The 18477-nt window shown below is 44.5% G+C and overlaps 1 protein-coding gene across 1 annotated transcript in view; it reads left to right on the forward strand.

Moving 5' to 3' along the window:
• The window catches only part of si:ch211-236l14.4 (SITS-binding protein), a 78341-nt gene that overhangs the window by 39569 nt on the left and 20295 nt on the right, over positions 1-18477 (forward strand). Inside the window, exons 3-4 of the mRNA XM_041836606.2 lie at positions 11486-11693; positions 15657-15807. Coding sequence (XP_041692540.1) covers positions 11486-11693; positions 15657-15807 — 359 coding nt within the window. The remainder of the gene's footprint in view (positions 1-11485; positions 11694-15656; positions 15808-18477) is intronic.

Below are 18477 nucleotides of genomic sequence, written 5' to 3' on the forward strand. Positions count from 1 at the left end.
GTGTGGAGTGCAATAGAGATTGCATCATCTGTGGATCTGTTGGGGCGGTATGCAAATTAGAGTGGGTCTAGTGGTGTTGATGTGAGCCATGACCAGCCTTTCAAAGCACTTCATGGCTACAGACGTGAGTGCTACAGGTCGGTAGTCATTTAGGCAGGTTATCTTAGTGTTCTTGGGCACAGGGACTATGGTGGTCTTCTTGAAACATGTTGGTATTACAGACTCAGTCAGGGACATGTTGAAAATGTCAGTGAAGACACTTGACAGTTTGTCAGCGCACGCTCGGAGTACACGTCCTGGTAATCCGTCTGGTGAATGCTGACCTGCTTAAAAGTCTTACTCACATTGGCTACGGATGTCCCTCTGTCTGTAGTGAAAGGTCAAAGTTAAAAGGTGACATTTGAAGTGATCCTGTGCACCTTGTGAAGGGTTAGGTGGGTTTTACAGTGGCGCTAGCCCCCGATGAATGGGGGAATTGGGGGTGAATGCTCCAGCCTGACTCCCTGCTGCTGCTGTGGACCAGATGGGCTGCAGTCTTTTACCTGTGAACCCGGGTTATAAAAATCTGTATTCAAACACTGGGAGAGCATTAAAGTGTGTGTGTGTGTGTTTGTGTACACGTGTGTGCACGTGTGCAATGAGTGAATCGTTGTGAGTGTGTGTGTGTGTGCGTGTGCATGAGTGAATCTTTTGAGTGTGTGTAAGAGACAGAGAGATGGTGGTTGATTTGTGTTCTAGCTCAACAGCTGTAAAACCGATACGTGTGTGTGCCATATCATTCACGTCTGCTCAATAAAATTCATTCACTTTATTTTTATTTTTACTTCTATGCATCTGCCGGCTTTGAAGGTAAAAGGATACGGTCCGTCTGGCATTCCATTTTTCTTTTAAGAGCTAGTGGAAAATATTTCATGGAAGCTGGTGGTATTTAGGGAATTGTTCTAAAAATAAGAGACACCCCTGCGCGCTCTCCCGTCTACCTTTAAACTCCTGAGGAAGCCAACTTGGCCATAACTCAAACCTTAAAACTCTTACATTTCAACAAATGACATTTATTGATTCCCCCTACTGGGTGGATTCCTGTATGTTACATGCATCGTATGTCACTGTTCAATCCAAAACGCAGACAAGATTTTCCTGCAAGGGGTATGAAAACGCTTTGGGGTGAGGAAAAAAAAATCTGTATTCTTCCGTCACCAGTATGATAATTTCATTTCATGGAATAAATAATTGTTTTTATTTCACCATGAAAATGTTATTTGCTGTGTGAAACAGAAAAGCCAGATTAACTTAATATTCCTTCAAACAGCTATGTTGTGCATGTCTTTAGTCTGTATTTAGACCTGACCTGAAAACCTGGTAACCTGTTTAGATTGAGTCCTGCCCTATACAGTACATAATCAGTACACTCTTAGAATTAAAGTTGCCTGGAAGAACCTTTTGTGTTGCCACACCGGCAGAACCTTCCTAGTTCAAAAAGGTTCCTAGAGGAACCCCTCTGAAAAGGGTATTTGAGGAACCCCTGTATAAAGGTTCAATCCAGAACCTTTTTGTAATGGGAGGAGTTAAATTTGGAACCTTTTTAATAATATATTGTAGAGGTGGCAGCCTATCAGATCGGAGGTATGGCTTATTGGAGGTGTGGCTTTTATTTTTGGCCACCCTTTAGCGTAAATGTAATTCCTGTTCATCATGTTAAGTTTGTACATTGCACATTTTAAACTTCCCTTGAATATTTATGGATATTACATATTCTAATATAATATTAAGAATATTAACATTGCTGATCACATATAGTAATTAAGTGGTAACTATTCCAACGTTGGGATTTGCATAGGCTCTTGAGGAACTCATACGCCTCTGTTAGCCATTGAGGCTACGAAACTTTCAGTGTTCAACCTTTACGTGATGACAATACAACAGAACAGAACAGATGAACATTAATGACATTTACTCTAAATAAATATCTTAAAGCCACGCCACTACTAAGCCACGCTTAGTAGGGAAACCCGTTGCTACATTGAACCATTAAAGGTTCCTCCAAGAACCCCTCAACTAGCCAAAGGTGCAAATATGAACCTTCGACTATCAACGGTTCCTCGAGTCACCACTAATTATAAGAGTGTACAGTACATAGTGTACATATAACCCCCATTCCCCCAAAACAAGTTTAAATATTGTACTATAAATTGTGCCTTCCTGTATTATACTTATGCTAAAAAATGTATTATATTCTACTTAGCCATTTACTTTGTTCGTATTCTTATATTCTCGTATTTCTTATTGTTGTTGCATTGTCGAGGAGCCTGCATTATGCAGTAAGCATTTTGTTGGACGGTGTATACCATGTGTATCCTGTACATACGACTAATAAAACTTGAAACTATTTACTTACATCTACATAAATCGGTGACATTTTACTGTTCTTTTTGCTTTCCGCAAAATGCAGAGATTTGTAGTAAGTTTAGGCCAGATCTATGCAACTTCATTGTCACAGGACAATAACCATAAGAGTTGGCAGCGCAGACCAGACGTATCTGGGACCCCCCTTTGCTGCTAAAAAACAGCCTCCACTCTTCTCGGAAGGCTTTCCACTAGATGTTGGAACATTGATGCGGGGACTTCATTGGCTTCCATTCAGCCACGAGCATTAGTGAGGTCAGGCACCGATATTGGGTGATTAGGCCTGGCTCGTAGTAGGCGTTCCAATTCATCCCAAAGGTGTTTGATAGGGTTGAGGTCAGGGCTCTGTGCAGGCCAGTCAAGTTCTTCCACACCGATCGCAACAAAACATTTCTGTATGGACCTCGCCTTGTGCATGGGGGCATTGTCATGCTGAAACACAAAGGGCCTTCCCCAAACTGTTGCCACAAAGTTGGAAGCACATAATCATCTAGAATGTCCTTGTATGCTTTAGAGTTAAGATTTCCCTTCACTGGAACTAAGGGGCCTAGCCCGAACCATGAAAAACATCCCCAGAACATTATTCCTCCTTCACCAAACTTTACAGTTGGTCCTATGCTTTGGGGCAGGTAGCATTCTCATGGCATATCCACCAAACCCAGTGTTAAAAAACAAACAAAAAAACAGTGTTAAACAAATTAAACTTAAACTTAAACTTTCCTTAATGTGTTTGAGCCAATCAGTTGTGTTGTGACAAGGTACAGAAGATAGTCCATATTATGGCAAGAACAGCTCAAATAAGCAAAGAGGAACGACAGTCCATCATTACTTTAAGACATGAAGCTCAGTCAATCCGGAAAATGTCAAGAACTTTGAAAGTTTCTTCAAGTGCAGTCATAAAAACCATCAAGCGCTATGATGAAACTGACTCTCATGAGGACCTACTCATCTCACAAAGACACGGCGGTTGGAACCAAAAATCTCAAATTTGGACTCCAGAACAAAGGACACATTTCCATCTGTCTAAAATCCATTGCTCGTGTTTCTTGGCCCAAGCAAGTCTCTTCTTCTTATTGGTGTCCTTTAGTAGTGGTTTCTTTGCAACATTTCGACCATGAAGGCCTGATTCACACAGTCTCCACTGAACAGTTGATGTTGAGATGTGTTTGTTACTTCGACTCTGTGAAGCATTTATTTGGGCTGCAATTTCTGAGGCTGGTAACTCTAATGAACTTATCCTCTGTGATGGGTCTTCCATTCCTGTGACGGTCCTCATGAGAGCCAGTTTCATCATAGCGCTTGATGGTTTTTCCGACTGCACTTGAAGAAACTTTCAAAGTTCTTGACATTTTCTGTATTGACTGCCCTTCATGTCTTAAAGTAATGATGGACTGTCGTTTCTCTTTGCTTATTTGAGCTGTTCTTGCCATAATATGTACTTGGTATTTTTCCAAATAGGGCTATCGTCTGTATAACCCCCCTTTCTTGTCACAACACAAGTGATTGACTCAAACTCATTAAGAAGGAAATGAATTCCACAAATTAACTTTTAACAAGGCACACCTGTTAATTGAAATGCATTCCAGGAGACTACCTCATGAAGCTGGTTGAGGCTGGTTGAGAGAATGCCAAGAGTGTGCAAAGCTGTCATCAAGGCAAAAGGTGGCTATTTGAAGAATCTCAAATATAAAATATATTTTGATTTGTTTAACACTTTTTTGGTTACTACATGATTTCATATGTGTTATTTCATAGTTTTAATGTCTTCACTATTATTCTACAATGTAGAATAAAGAAAAACCCTTAAATGAGTAGGTGTGTCCAAACTTTCAACTAGTAGTGTATATGGAATAATACACGTTAAAATTTTTCGACCAGTCTATTGGTCGAAAGAACATTAGACTCATGATTGACCACAATTTTTTTTAGTCGGGGACAGTCCTAGTTTACAATTTTTTTTTAAATGAAAAGCTGAAATGTCTTGAGTCACTAAGTATTCAGCCCCTTTGTTATTCCAAGCCTAAAAAAGTTCAGGAGTAAAAATGTGCTTAACAAGTCACATAATAAGTTGCATGAACTCACTCTGTGTTTAACTTGTTTTTTAAAGACTACCTCCTCTCTGTACCCCACACATAAAATTACTTGTAAGATCCCTTAGTCGAGCAGTGCATTTTAAACACAGATTCAACCACAAAGACCTGGGAGGTTTTCCAATGCCTTGCAAATGGCACCTATTGGTAGATGGGTAAAACAAAGCAGATGTTGAATATCCCTTTGAGCATGATGAAATTATTAATTACACCCAGTCACTACAAAGATACAGGCGTCCTTCCTAGCTCAGTTGCTGGAGAGGAAGGAAACCCTGTCAGTGATTTCACCATGAGGCCAGTGGTGACTTTAAAACAGTTACAGAGTTGAATGGCTGTGATAGGAGAAAACTGAGGATGGATCAACAACATTGTAGTTACTCCACAGTACTAACCTAAATGACAGATTGATAAGAAGGAAGCCTCTACAGAATACACATATTCCAAAACATGCACCCTGTTTGCAATAAGGCACTAAAGTAAAACTGCAAAAAATGTGTCAAAGAAATGAACTTTATGTCCTGAATACAAAGCGTTATGTTTGGGGAAAATCCAACATCACTGAGTAATAATAATAATAATAATATGCCATTTAGCAGATGCTTTTATCCAAAGCGACTTACAGTCATGCGTGCATAAATTTTTGTGTATGGGTGGTCCCGGGGATCGAACCCACTATCTTGGCGTTACAAGCGCCGTGCTCTACCAGCTGAGCTGAGCTACAGAGGACCAGAGGACCACAGAGTACCACTCTTCATATTTTCGAGCATTGTGGTGGCGGCATCATGTTATGGGTATGCTTGTCATCGGCAAGGACTAGATTGTTTTTTTAGGATAAAAATGGTTCAATTTGATTTCTAACAGACACTGGGAGACAAATTCTCCTTTCAGCAGGACAATAATCTAAAACATAAGGCCAAATATACACTGGAGTTGCTTACCAAGATGACATTGAATGTTCCTGAGTGGCCTAGTTACAGTTTTGACTTAAATCGTCTTGGAAATCAATGGCAAGACTTGAAAATGGCTGTCTAGTAATGACCAACAACCAACTTGACAGAGTTTGGAGAATTTTAAAAAGAATAATGTGCAAATATTGTAAAATCCAGGTGTGCAAAGCTCTTAGAGACTTAACCAGAAAGACTCAGTTGTAATCGCTTACAAAAGGTAATTCTAACATGTATTGACTCAATGGTGTGAATACTTATGTAAATGATATTTCTGTATTTCATTGTTTTCACTTTGTCATTATGAGGTATTGTGTGTAGATGGGTGATATAAAAAAAATATATATCCATTTTTTATTCAGGCTGTGGCACAAAATGTGGAATAAGCCAAATGGTATAAATACTTTCTTAAGGCATTGTATGTGGATGCCACTCTAGTCATCACACACACACTTGTGTGACTTATTTTTACACTTAATCTTCTCCCTTCCTCTTCCTTTTATCTTAAAATGCTCTCTGTGTTTAATTTTTATGTTTAATTTTTATATTTTTATGGAAGGCTTTGGAATTGGCAAAGTTGATGGATTGCCAGTGTTTGTTGTCGATGGCTCAAGTTCATGCTTTTCAACGGTGAACTATTTTCAAGTGGTTGAAGTGGGTCTTAAATGGTACAGAGTATTGGCACCGCTTTTCTACTGAGTACTGATACTTAAATAATACCTGTTTTAAAGGTAGAGTCAGCGATGCATGAAGTAAACAGTAATATCATCTGATTTCTGCAACAACGACGAATACGAATCACAAGGCTAAATTTCTCTTCTGTTTTGGTCCCACAGCTATCACTTTGCAACAGTGTGAAGCGCACCCATGCACATGTGCAGATATTTTTTGCAAGTGCAACATCAGCATTTCATCCTGCTGCTCGTGGCAACGTTAAGTATCAGTTTAAAATATGAACCCAATTACAGTATAGTTAACGTGAGTACCGTTAGTGCTTGAAGTGGACTGAAATAGTTATCCATAATCTTTTTGGGTGCCGGTACTCTTTATATTTAGATGCTGATCCACAATTAAAACTTAAGAAATGCGATGTATTTGGTAATTAAGAGTGGGGTGGTGACTTAATACCTTGGGAAAGGCGGCTGAAGGGTTACCACTATCCCTTTGACATTCTCCATTGCACACACATGCTCGCACCATCACTGTTATTTTATTGAAAATGTATTGACTAATTTTGTACCGTGCTTTCGGACCGCATTGAGAAAATGTTTGCGGTCAGAGGCGTTTCACTTCTCATGAGGTGCTGGACAGAAGAAAAAAGTGTGAATGTATTTATTGGCAATTTGATATTAGAACTAAACATCTTCTGAATGAAGCAAAAATATATGTCAAGGTATTGTGTTGTTGGAGCATTGGAGTATGCATAAAGATAGAGAAAAACCCATCTGCATAGTCGTGTGTTGTGTTAGAGAGAATAGTCCTTGTTTTTACACATGAACAATCAGAACTACTACTTGTATTCCCAATTCCTTGATGTCTGATTTAAAGATAATTTTTTCTGATCACCTGGCATACATAATATAGGACAGCATCTACAGCAGACTATTCATCTGATCTTATTGTGATCAATTGCCAGCGTGATCACAGTAAAGCCATTGAAACTCGAGAGACCCACATTTGAGTCTTAAGGAGCTCGGTTCTCAGGGTTCTCGGACTCTCGGACATGGGCCAGATTGACCTTAGTTAGGCACAGATTTAGGATTAGCCTACCCTCCCATGTAACTTAAACCATAATGGTGGGGAAATGCAAAAATGACCTTAGATCAGTGTTTATAGGGGTAACTCTATAGGATTCTGTCCTGGTGTATAGGGCAGGGCATGGGACAGTTTCATAGGAGATACCCGGTAGAGACATGGATGGTGGAAAGGAGGTTGGTGGGGGTGAGGTGAGGAGGAGGGAGGTAACCTGAGAGGCAGGAGGCATTCCTGGCAGGGCAGTTACATCTGTGGACACAATTATCTGGTTCACATAATCTCATCATTTCACATGGAGGCTGTGAACACCATAAATACAAACAGGAGTGAGAGAGAGTGCGAGAGAGAGGATATGGGAGTAGAGAAAGATATGCTGTAGGTTAACTGGCTCAAGAATACAATTGCGAAGTTAAGTAGATTTGATATTGCTGTGTAGAAATATGGTCTGTTAACGTGTACTTTGTTGGGTAATTCTTAAAAGCTGAAACGTTTTTTTTATTTTTTATTTGCCTAGGTGGCAGTTGTTCCATCCAAAGCAGTTTTCACTGACCAAGTTCGTTAGCTGGTTTTTTAGCAACGTCCAGAATCTCCTGGTTAGCATTTATGGAAAATATTGCAATGCTAGTGGAAACGGATTGTATCAGTTAGCGGTGCATTCAAAAGTATGTGGAAAGCAAGCAAGGATACAGTCCATTTCCACTAGCAAAAATTCTAGCCAGGAGATTCTGGGGCTCGTTTCACAAAATTTGCTGCACGCAAGATGCGATTTGCAATGAACAACAGGTTTTTGTTTCACAAAGAAATTGCTAAACCTGTGTCACGAACTTGTGCCACTCGTGCTTGTTCATGACAATTACGAAGGTAATCAGCCACTCTGCAAACATTTTTGTGAATTGCCTTCGTGAAACGAGATATAAAATAAACAGCTTTCCAACTTCAAAATGGTTTGGATATAACACTAATTCAGAAATAAGATTTAACTTCAACAAAAGTTAACTATCCCTTAAAACCCATAAGAGTTTAAGCCCTGTCTAAGCCAGGGGGTTCTACTAAGCTAATTATATGGAGTGTCATACCAAGGATCATTTAGCTATTTGATTTTGAATTTAAGACCCCTAGAAGTATAAAAACAAATAATAATATTTTTGATTTGTAAAAAATTGGAGCCTTAATGCTATTAGCCCACACAAACACATTGAATAACAGATTCATTACATGGAACAACAGATAGTCCCCCAAAAAAATCACAAGGAAGTTTGTTCTGAAGTGTCTGTCCTATATCTGAGAGATATAAGAAAGATCAGGAAACATCATGTACACTACAGGTAAAAAGTTTTAGAACACCTACTCATTAAATGGTTTTTCTTTATTTTTACTATTTTCTACATTGTATACATCAAAACTATGAAATAACACATATGGAATCATGTAGTAACCAAAAAAGTGTTAAACAAATCAAAATATATTTGAGATTCTTCAAATAGCCACCCTTTGCCTTGATGACAGCTTTGCACACTCTTGGCATTCTCTCAACCAGCTTCACCTGGAATGCTTTTCCAACGGTCTTGAAGGAGTTCCCACATATACTGAGCACTTGTTGGCTGCTTTTCCTTCACTCTCAAGTCCGACTCATCCCAAACCATCTCATTTGGGTTGAGGTCGGGGGATTGTGGAGGCCAGGTCATCTGATGCAGCACTCCATCACTGTTCTTCTTGGTCAAATAGCCCTTACACAGCCTGGAGGTGTGTTGAGTCATTGTCCTGTTGAAAAACAAATGATAGTCCCACTAAGCCCAAACCAGATGGGATGGCGTTTCAGTTTTGCACGAATGCTGCCATCTATCCACGGGTTCTGGTTAGGGTAGGTTTTAATAGTCACAGTGGGCACAACATCTCCTATACACTTCCTGATAAACTCAGTCACCGTTTCAGTGTATTCGTCTAAGTTATTTTCGCAAGCTACCCGGAACATATCCCATTCCGTGTGATCAAAACAATCTTGAAGCGTGGATTCTGATTAGTCAGACCAGCGTTGAATAGTCCTTAGCACGGGTACTTCCTGTTTGAGTTTCTGCCTATAGGAAGGGAGGAGCAAAATGGAGTCATGGTCAGATTTGCAGAAAGGAGGGCGGGGGAGGGCCTTATAACCATCCCGGAAGTTCGAATAGCAATGGTCGAGAAGTTTAGCAGCCCGAGTACAACAGTCGATATGTTGATAGAACTTCGACAGCCTAGTCCTCAAATTTGCTTTGTTAAAATCCCCGGCTACAATAAATGCAACCTCAGGATATAATGGTTTCCAGGTATCGGCTTGAGGGGGGATATAAACGGCCGTGACTATAACCAAAGAAAACTCTCTTGGGAGATAATACGGTCGGCATTTGATTGTGATTATTCTAGGTCGGGTGAACAAAAGGACTTGAATTCCTGTATGTTACTACAATTACACCATGAGTCGTTAATCATGAAACACACACCTCCGCACTTCTGCTTCCCGGAGAGATATTTATTTATGTCTGTGCGATGAACTGAGAACCCATGTGGCTGGACCGATTTCGACAGAATAACCCCAGAGAGCCATGTCGGTGGAACTAATTATGTTACAGGCCCTGATGTCTCTCTGGAAAGAAATCATTGCCCGGAGCTCGTCGACATTGTTATCCAAAGACTGAACATTAGCAAGTAGTATACTTGTAAGCGGTGGGTGGTGTGCGCGCCTCCTAAGTCGAACCAGCAGGCTGCTCCGAGTACCTCTCTTCTGCCGGCGATGTTTTGGGTCAGCCGCTGGAATCAGTTCAATTGCCCTGGGGAGAGCAAACAAAGGATCTGCTTCGGGAAGGTTGTATTCCTGGTCGTAATGCTGGTGAGTTACCGTCGCTCTGATATCCAATAGTTTTTCCCGGCTGTATGTAATGATACAAAACACTTTCTGAGCTAATAATGTAAAAAATAATACAGAAAAAAACAAAGTACCGCAAAGTTTCCTAAGAGCTAGTCGCGAGGCCGCCATCTGCGTCAGCACCAGACTTCAGACGAGTCCCAAGACGCTTGTGGGGGTCATAGAGCAAAATGCAGAACACCATCGTGTTCGTGAGAGTCTAATCTTTCCATAGAGGAAAAGATCAGACTGTGTTTGTAGGCCAAACCGTTTGGATGCTACAGAAGATTTTGTGAGACGACCGATTTTCAGGATGTCTCATTGTCTGAGAAACACCTCTCTAGCTCTGTCACCTTTCACTGCAGATGCGGTAGTGCGACATATGCAGATGCGGTGAATTGAGACTCATCCAATGCAAAAAAACAGATCTCTAGCTTAAACTGACAGATTTTTATGGGGATTTTTTTATTATGCTATTTAGACGTCTGTGGAGGCAAGGACATCACCCTTAGGGGGTTTAAGATTGTGGTTGGTTGGTTGGTTGTACAGAATTGAGCACTATGAAAGGATGTATGATGGGGCACCTACTGTAGGGGAGTCTGACTGGTAGTAGTTGTAGGTTTTTACACAGTACACAAGACCAGTATTTGAGTTTATTTGACCAAGCGTGAATACCCCAATGGGGGTATGATTGATATTGAACCCCTAGATATCATCCTAAAGTTGCTTTTCCCACCACCATGCACTGAGATCAGCTGACTCTACCCCCCACACCCCCACCCTTGCCACATCACCTTTCTCCCTTCGCTTCTCTCTCTCACATTATGTCACCCCTCTCGCTCTCTCACGCTATGTCATTTCATTGGCATCTGACTGTCATTTCCGAGCATGTGACTCTCAAATGTTCCTGCATCGTGATTTGTGACTCACAGTTCTCTGGTAACCCATCAGATAAACAAAACAAAGTGAATAGGCAGAACAGGTACAACCCAATAGGAACTAACCACGATGCACCATTTGAGAAGCATTGTCAGCAGCAGACCTGCATCTAACACATACTTTCAAATACTTTAGCTGTGGCTTATTTAGTCTTCACTCCCTTTAACGATCGCTCTCATCCTCCCTCTCTCTTTCTCTATCATCAGATGAGAATCTAATGGGGATTCAGGTGAGCAGGAGATGCAGAGTGAAGGGTAGACACAGGGATTAAACCCCGGTCTCAGGCGGAGAGTTGTACATGTGCATAAATCCAGGAATGTTAGAGCATGGCTCTGCACCTCACATGTATTTTCCCTTGCTCTCTCTCTGTATTTTAGTGCTTTTTCTCTACAACCCCCTTTGGTTTGACATAGGGTTTGACATTCCTTATTTATTTGCTAGAGATGTTAACCTGAGTCTCTCTCTCTCTCCTCCAGGTGTAGCTGTGCTGGTTTCCCCAGACGTTCCTCTTCAGGTGGGAATGGAGAGCCGACGGCATTTCTGCCTGCATTCTCCCTCCAGCCTGGAGCGCACCCCGCTGCAGTACACCGTGTGCGTGGGCCGCAACATCAGGGCTGTACACCAGGAGGCGCTGCAGCAGCTCTCACCGCCCAGCAGGGTGCTGCCCAACATGGACATCTTATGGTACAACTCCCTCATCTTCGTCTTCCTGAATTGTATTACATTTAATTTAGATTATAGTGGACTAGCTATGTGTTATAACTTATGGATAGAGATCATTACCTATTCATCACCCAGCTGTGTAGCACAGTCCATTGCAGTCCATACTATACAAAGTCAGTCCAGCTGTAACAATGACGCTGGGAGTCAGGAAGCAGGTGCAGTTGGTGAGTTTAATAATAAAGAACATGGAGCAATACAAGAGAAGCGTCTGGACATGAACACAGAACCAATACTGCCTGAAGAGGGAGTGCTAGATAAAGGGGGAGTAATCAGGGTAGTAATGAAGTCCAGGTGTGCATAATGACGGTTGCCAGGTGTGTATAATGATGGGTTGCTAGGAACGGTGGTTAATAAACCGGCAACATAAAGTGCCAGTGCGGGAGTAGACGTGACAGTACCCCTCCCCCCTTCGCTCCAGCCGGTGCGGATGGCGAAGGAGGAAATCTTGGATGATGTTGGGATCTAGAATGTCGTCCACCGGAACCCAACACCGCTGCTCTGGACCGTACCCCTCCCAGTCCACCAGGTACTGGAGCCGACCCCCACGACGTCGAAGGTGAGATCCAATAGTTAGTGGAGAGCTGTAATCTTTGTCACATCGTTGACCCTCCGGAGGACCTTGAATGGCCCCACAAACCGGGGGCTCAGCTTCTTACAGGGCAGGCGGAGTGGGAGGTTCCTGGTGGAGAGCCAGATGTGATCACCAGGATGGAACACGGAAGCCTCACTGAGTTGGCGTTCCGCCTACTCCTTCTGGCGGCAGACAGCGCGCTGGAGTCTCACGTGGGCATCGTTCCAAACCTCTTCTGCGCACCTGAACCACTCGTCCACCGCAGGAGCTTCGTTCTGGCTCGGGGTCCACTGAGCCAGGGCTGGCTGATAACCCAGCACACACTTGAAGGGAGTCAGCCCAGTGGAGGAGTGACGCAATGAATTCTGGGCGTACTCCGCCCAGGGAAGGAATCGGGCCCACTCCCCTTGCCGGTCCTGGCAGTGACTCCTCATGAACCTCCCCAGCTCCTGGTTCATCCTCTCAACATGCCCGTTAAACTGAGGCCGGTACCCGGAAGTGAGGCTGACCGTGATTGTAGGCACTCCGCAGGTCCAATTTGGTAAAGAACCGGGCCCCGCGGAGCTGTTCGATCGCTGCCGGCACCAATGGGAGAAGGTAACGGTATTTAGTGGTGATGGAATTCAAATCTCTGTAATCAATGCACGGGAGTAACCCTCCATCCTTCTTTGCCATGAAGAAGAAGCCTACAGATGCAGGGGAGGTGGACGTGTGGATGAAACCCTGTTGGAGCGCCTCATGGATGTACTCCTCCATAGCCTTGGTTTCAGCCACCAATAGAGGGTAGATGCGACTGCGGGGAGGCACAGAGCCTGCAAACGATGGCACAGTCCCAGGGGCGATGAGGAGGGAGACAGGTGGCGCGGGTCTTGGAAAAAAACTCCCGCAGGTCTTGCTATACTTCCGGGACGTTGGGCTGAACGGCAACCACAGGACTCTCAACCGACGTGGAACCACAGGAGAAGGGAAAGCAGGTGCTCCGGCATTCGGGTGCCCAGTACGTGATTGTCATCCTCGACCATGAGATGGTGGGGTTATGGCGTTGGAGCCATGGGAGGCCAAGGATGATATTGTGTACGGGTGCACTGATGATGAGGAAGGGAAGGCTTTCTTGATATATGGACTCCACAGTGAGGGTGAGTGGTGTTGTGATGTGTGTGATAGTCCCGGATCCCAGTGGTCCATTATCCAGCGCTTGAACCGAAACGGAGACGGGAGTGGGTATGAGGTGATGTTGAGGGAGGAAGCAAGGGCCTGGTCAATAAAATTCCCCACCGCACCAGAATCCACTAGAGCTGTAGAAACAATACATGAGGGACAGCCAACTAGTGAAATCAATAGTAAAAAGGGTTTGGCGGAAAGTAATGATGATGGAATACTCACGCCTAACCCAGGAGACAGCTGATCACGGGGTTGTCCCTCTGCTCTCGTGGACCCCGGGTTGGGACGTAACGGACACCATTGAAGCTGGTGCACCTCTTGACCGCAATAGAGACAGAGATCCAGCTGTCTCTGACGGCATCGCTCAGCCGTGGTGAGGCGTGTCGCCCCCACTTCCATGGGTTCAGGCTCTGACTCAGAACGGTCAACGAAGGAGGTAGAGAGGGGGGTGCCGACACTCCCGAAGAAGGTTATCCAGACGGATGGCCATCGCGATGAGTGCGTCCAAGGAGAGGGTGTCTTTGCACGGTCCTCTTCTGAATAGGGTGCCGAGTGCCAGCTCATTCCATCCGCTGGATGCTGCCACTGTCCGGAAGGTGAGGGCGTACTCCGCAGCGGTCTGGCCATCCTGACGTAGTTGGAGTAGGCACTTACCCCCCTCTCTGCCCTCCGGTGGATGATCGAAGACTCCTCTGAACAGAGAATTGAACCCCTCATAGGAACCCAGCTCCTCCCCTCCTCTCTCCCAGACGGCCGTAGCCTATTCCAACGCCCGGCCGGTCAGCAGGGAAGTAACCATGGCAACCTTGGACCTCTCGGTGGTGGGGGCTCCCATCTGATGAGTGAAATAGAGGGAGCACTGGAGTAGGAAGCCACAGCATTTGGATGGAGTCTCGTCGTATTTGTCCGGGAGGGACAAGCGGGCATCGCTGACCTGGGCGTACTGCTGGATGGGCTGGGGTGCTGGCTCGCTGGGTCGATTTGTAGTAGAGAATCCTCCGCTCGTTGGAGATGATGCCCCTCGGGTAATGTCGAGACGTTGAAGAACGCGGAGGACCTCATCCATAGCCATTCCCAGTTGCGCCAGCTGGTCGTGGTGTTGGCGAAGTAAGTGTCCCGGTTTGCCGACCATCTGGGAGATGTCTTGATTCCCTGCTGCTTCCATTTGTAGAGGCAGTATTCTGTAACAATGACGCTGGGAGTCAGGAAGCAGGTTCAGTTGGTGAGTTTAATAATAAAGAACAAAGCGATACAAAACAAGATAAGCATCTGGACATGAACACAGAACCAAAGCTGCGTGAAGAGTAATGCTAGGGAGTGCTAGATAAAGGGGTAGCAATGAAGTCCAGGTGTGCCTAATGATGGGGTGCAGGTGTGCGTAGTGAGGTTTGTCAGGTGTACGTAATGATGGGTTGCCAGGGCCGGTGGTTAGTAAACCGGCGACGTCAAGCGCCGGAGCGGGGGAGCGGGAATAGCCGTGACACCAGCCTAACTGTTTGGTCTTAGTAACCATTGCAGGGCAATTGTCATGTTGTTCAAGTGTTAGGCCTATATTCAATCATATCAAGCATTAACTGGCGCTACCCGACACCCGCATAGCTGGTGTTTTGGCGGTGTCGTAGGTGTAACTCCATGGGAGCTGTCAAATCGGTGAGCGGCTGCTTTTGTGGTCATTGTCATGAAGCCACACCTGTTCCACCCGTGTTAGAAGTTCAGAACGAGAAAGTGTAGGCTGGAAAAAATTATACTCAAATTGAAAATGATTGAATGAAATAAAAATGATTTATATCAGCCTAATTGAGGTGTAGATTACATCACACATGCGAGTGTTCAGACTTGTATCACGGCTGCATGGGATTTCTACTAATGTGACTAGGTGCATCCACAGGCAATGTCTACGATTGGTATAACACCGGTAGCCGCTTGTGTATTTGACAGCTCTAACACAGTTCCACTTCCAACACTACCAAAACACCAGCTATGCGGGTGTCGGCTAGCGCAGATATGATTGAAACCCAACGAGACCTCACAAATTCCCATTTCAGTTGGAATCCTAACTTGAGATGCCTGTGCTTTTAACTCAGCAGTCGCATAATTTATGTGTAACGCATTGATGTCAAAAACTTGAGTTATGCATGTGGATCTTAAGTTAGACGGAATCCTATCTGTCTGTCCATCCCTCCCCCATCCAGGTTGCCTTTCTGGAAGCTGCTGGCCAGTGTGGACTCAGGGCCGAAGGTAGAGAGGGAGTTGAGGACCTTCTCCAACCGTCTGAGGAGACACCAGCTGGGGGAGGGGGCCATCAGCCTCAACGAACATTCCACCGCCCTCCTCGCCGACATGGTATGTCCCTTCTCTCCTCCTCTCTTTTCTCCTTCTCCTTTCTTGTCGCAGTAACACTTCATTTTACTGCCCAGTTTAAGCTGGTACTTACCTGGTATTTAGGTGGTAACAATGGATACTTTCTGATAGTTACCTCAAAGAATTCAACCCAAATGGTTACCATTATAACAAGCAGTTTCTAAGTAACTACCTGGTAAGCGGCGGCTTGAAAAACAAAGTGTTACCCTTGTCTCTTCTCTCGTCTTTATTTTGACCTTCCAAGGTGTTTGGTTGACAGTCGCTGGACCCAGGTTCGAGTCCTAGTCGAGGATACCCCCAAAAAGGGTTTTCAAAAGAAGGGGTAGTGCAGCAAACTTTATTAGCCCAACAACACCTTACAAACAAGTTGAGAGGTTCGGATGTGTGTATGTGGTGCCAGGACAACAACATCTCACTCAACGTGAGCAAACTAAGGAGATGATCGTGGACTACAGGAAAAGGAGGGCTGAACACGCCCCATTCACATCGACGGGGCTGTAGTGGAGCCGGTCGAGAGTTTGAAGTTCCTTGGTGTCCACATCACCAACAAACTATCATGATCCAAACACACCAAGAAAGTCATGAAAAGGGCACGACAACGCCTTTTACCCCTCAGGAGACTAAAAAGATTTGGCATGGGTCCCCAGATCCTCAAAAAGTTATACAATTGTACCAACGAGAGCATCCTGACCGGTTGCATCACCGCCTGGTATGGCAACTGCTCGGTATCCGACCGTAAGGCACTACAGAGGGTAGTGCGTACAGCCCAGTACATCACTCCTGTCTCCTGAGTGGCGCAGTGGTCTAAGGCACTGCATCGCAGTGCTAGCTGTGCCACTAGAGATCCTGGTTTGAATCCAGGCTCTGTCGCAGCCGGCCGCGACCGGGAGACTCATGGGCGGCGCACAATTGGCCCAGGGTAGGGGAGGGAATGGCCGGCAGGGATGTAGCTCAGTTGATAGAGCATGGCGTTTGCAACGCCAGGGTTGTGGGTTCGATTCCCACGGGGGACCAGTATGAAAAAAAAAAAAAAAATAACAAAAAAATATATATGTATTCACTAACTGTAAGTCGCTCTGGATAAGAGCGTCTGCTAAATGACTAAAATGTAAATGTAAAATCACTGGGGCCAAGCTTCCTGCCATCCAGGACCTATATACTAGGCGGTGTCAGAGGATGGCCCTAAATTTTGTCAAATACTCCAGTAACCCAAGTCATAGACTGTTCTCTCTGCTACCGCACGGCAAGCGGTACCGGAGCGCCAAGTCTAAGTCCAAAAGGCTCCTTAACAGCTTCTACCCCCAAGTCATAAGACTGCTGAACAATTAATCAAATGGCCACCCGGACTATTTGCATTGACCCCACCCCCCCTTTTGTTTTACACTGCTGCTACTCGCTGTTTATCATCTATGCATAGTCACTTTACCCCTACCTACATGTACAAATTACCTCAACTAACCTGTACCCCCGCACATTGACTCGATACCGGTACCCCCTGTATATAGCCTCATAATTTTTATTTTTAACTTTAGTTTATTTAGTAAATATTTTCTTAACTCTATTTTCTTAACTGCATTGTTGGTTAAGTAAGCAGTTCACAGTAAGGTCTACACCTGTTGTATTTGGCGCATGTGACAAATAAAAATGTATTTGATATCTTGGTGTAACGGCTAAATTGTTGGGTTATGCCGGTCGGGGCTACCCCCCGGATTCTCTGCAATACTTTGATATCTCATTCAAACAAATACATCTGTGAGAAGAAAAATAGTCCTATGTCCCCCGGCTGATAGTCGGACAGCCGAGACATTTGACTGAGGCTGGGCAGGGAGCCAAGAGAAACTAGTTTAGGTGAACCTGACACCTAGCTAGTGCAGTGATCTGCCTCAGCTACATGGGAGAGGAGTCGCCAGTTCACCTACTGTTATTCTAAATTCACTGTCTATCAGAACACACCAGGTTTGCATTCCATCTCCACAGTCACTTTCCCACAGGGGGGGTGAGAGAGGAGAGAGAGAGAGACATTGCGGGGGAAGGATAATATTTTTGAGACTAAGAACAAGAGCGTCTGATCAAAGGGTGCTTGCTGAGGTCACCCAGTTCACTTTGCTAATAACGTCGAATTATCCAAGGGCACAGTTAGCGTATGGAAACCTTGGCACGATTGGCAAAGTAGCGTAAGTGTGAACGGCAACAATGAATTGCTGCAAGGACTATGCTTCTCTCTTGTTATATTTTTATAAGTATTCATAAGTTATCAGTCAAGCCACAAGTTATTTTTTTTTTCTAGTTTCCATATTAGCTTTATACAACGAGCTCTTGAGTTGGAACAACAACTTGGCGTAGAGCAAATTGGGATATAAATAGGACTGCCAGGTTTTTGCCTTTATTGCTGTGCCACTAGAGATCCTGGTTCGAATCCAGGCTCTGTCGTAGCCGGCCGCGACCGGGAGACCCATGGGGCGGCGCGCAATTGGCCCAGCGTCGTCCAGGGTATGGAGGGAATGGCCGGCAGGGATGTAGCACAGTAGATAGAGCATGGCGTTTGCAACGCCTGGGTTGTGGGTTCGTTTCCCACAGGGGGTATGAAAATAAAAAATAAAAAAAAATAGGTATGCACTAACTGTAAGTCGCTCTGGATAAGAGCGTCTGCTA

Source organism: Coregonus clupeaformis, chromosome 19 (genome assembly GCF_020615455.1).
Source record: "Coregonus clupeaformis isolate EN_2021a chromosome 19, ASM2061545v1, whole genome shotgun sequence".
Classification (NCBI taxonomy): domain Eukaryota; kingdom Metazoa; phylum Chordata; class Actinopteri; order Salmoniformes; family Salmonidae; genus Coregonus; species Coregonus clupeaformis.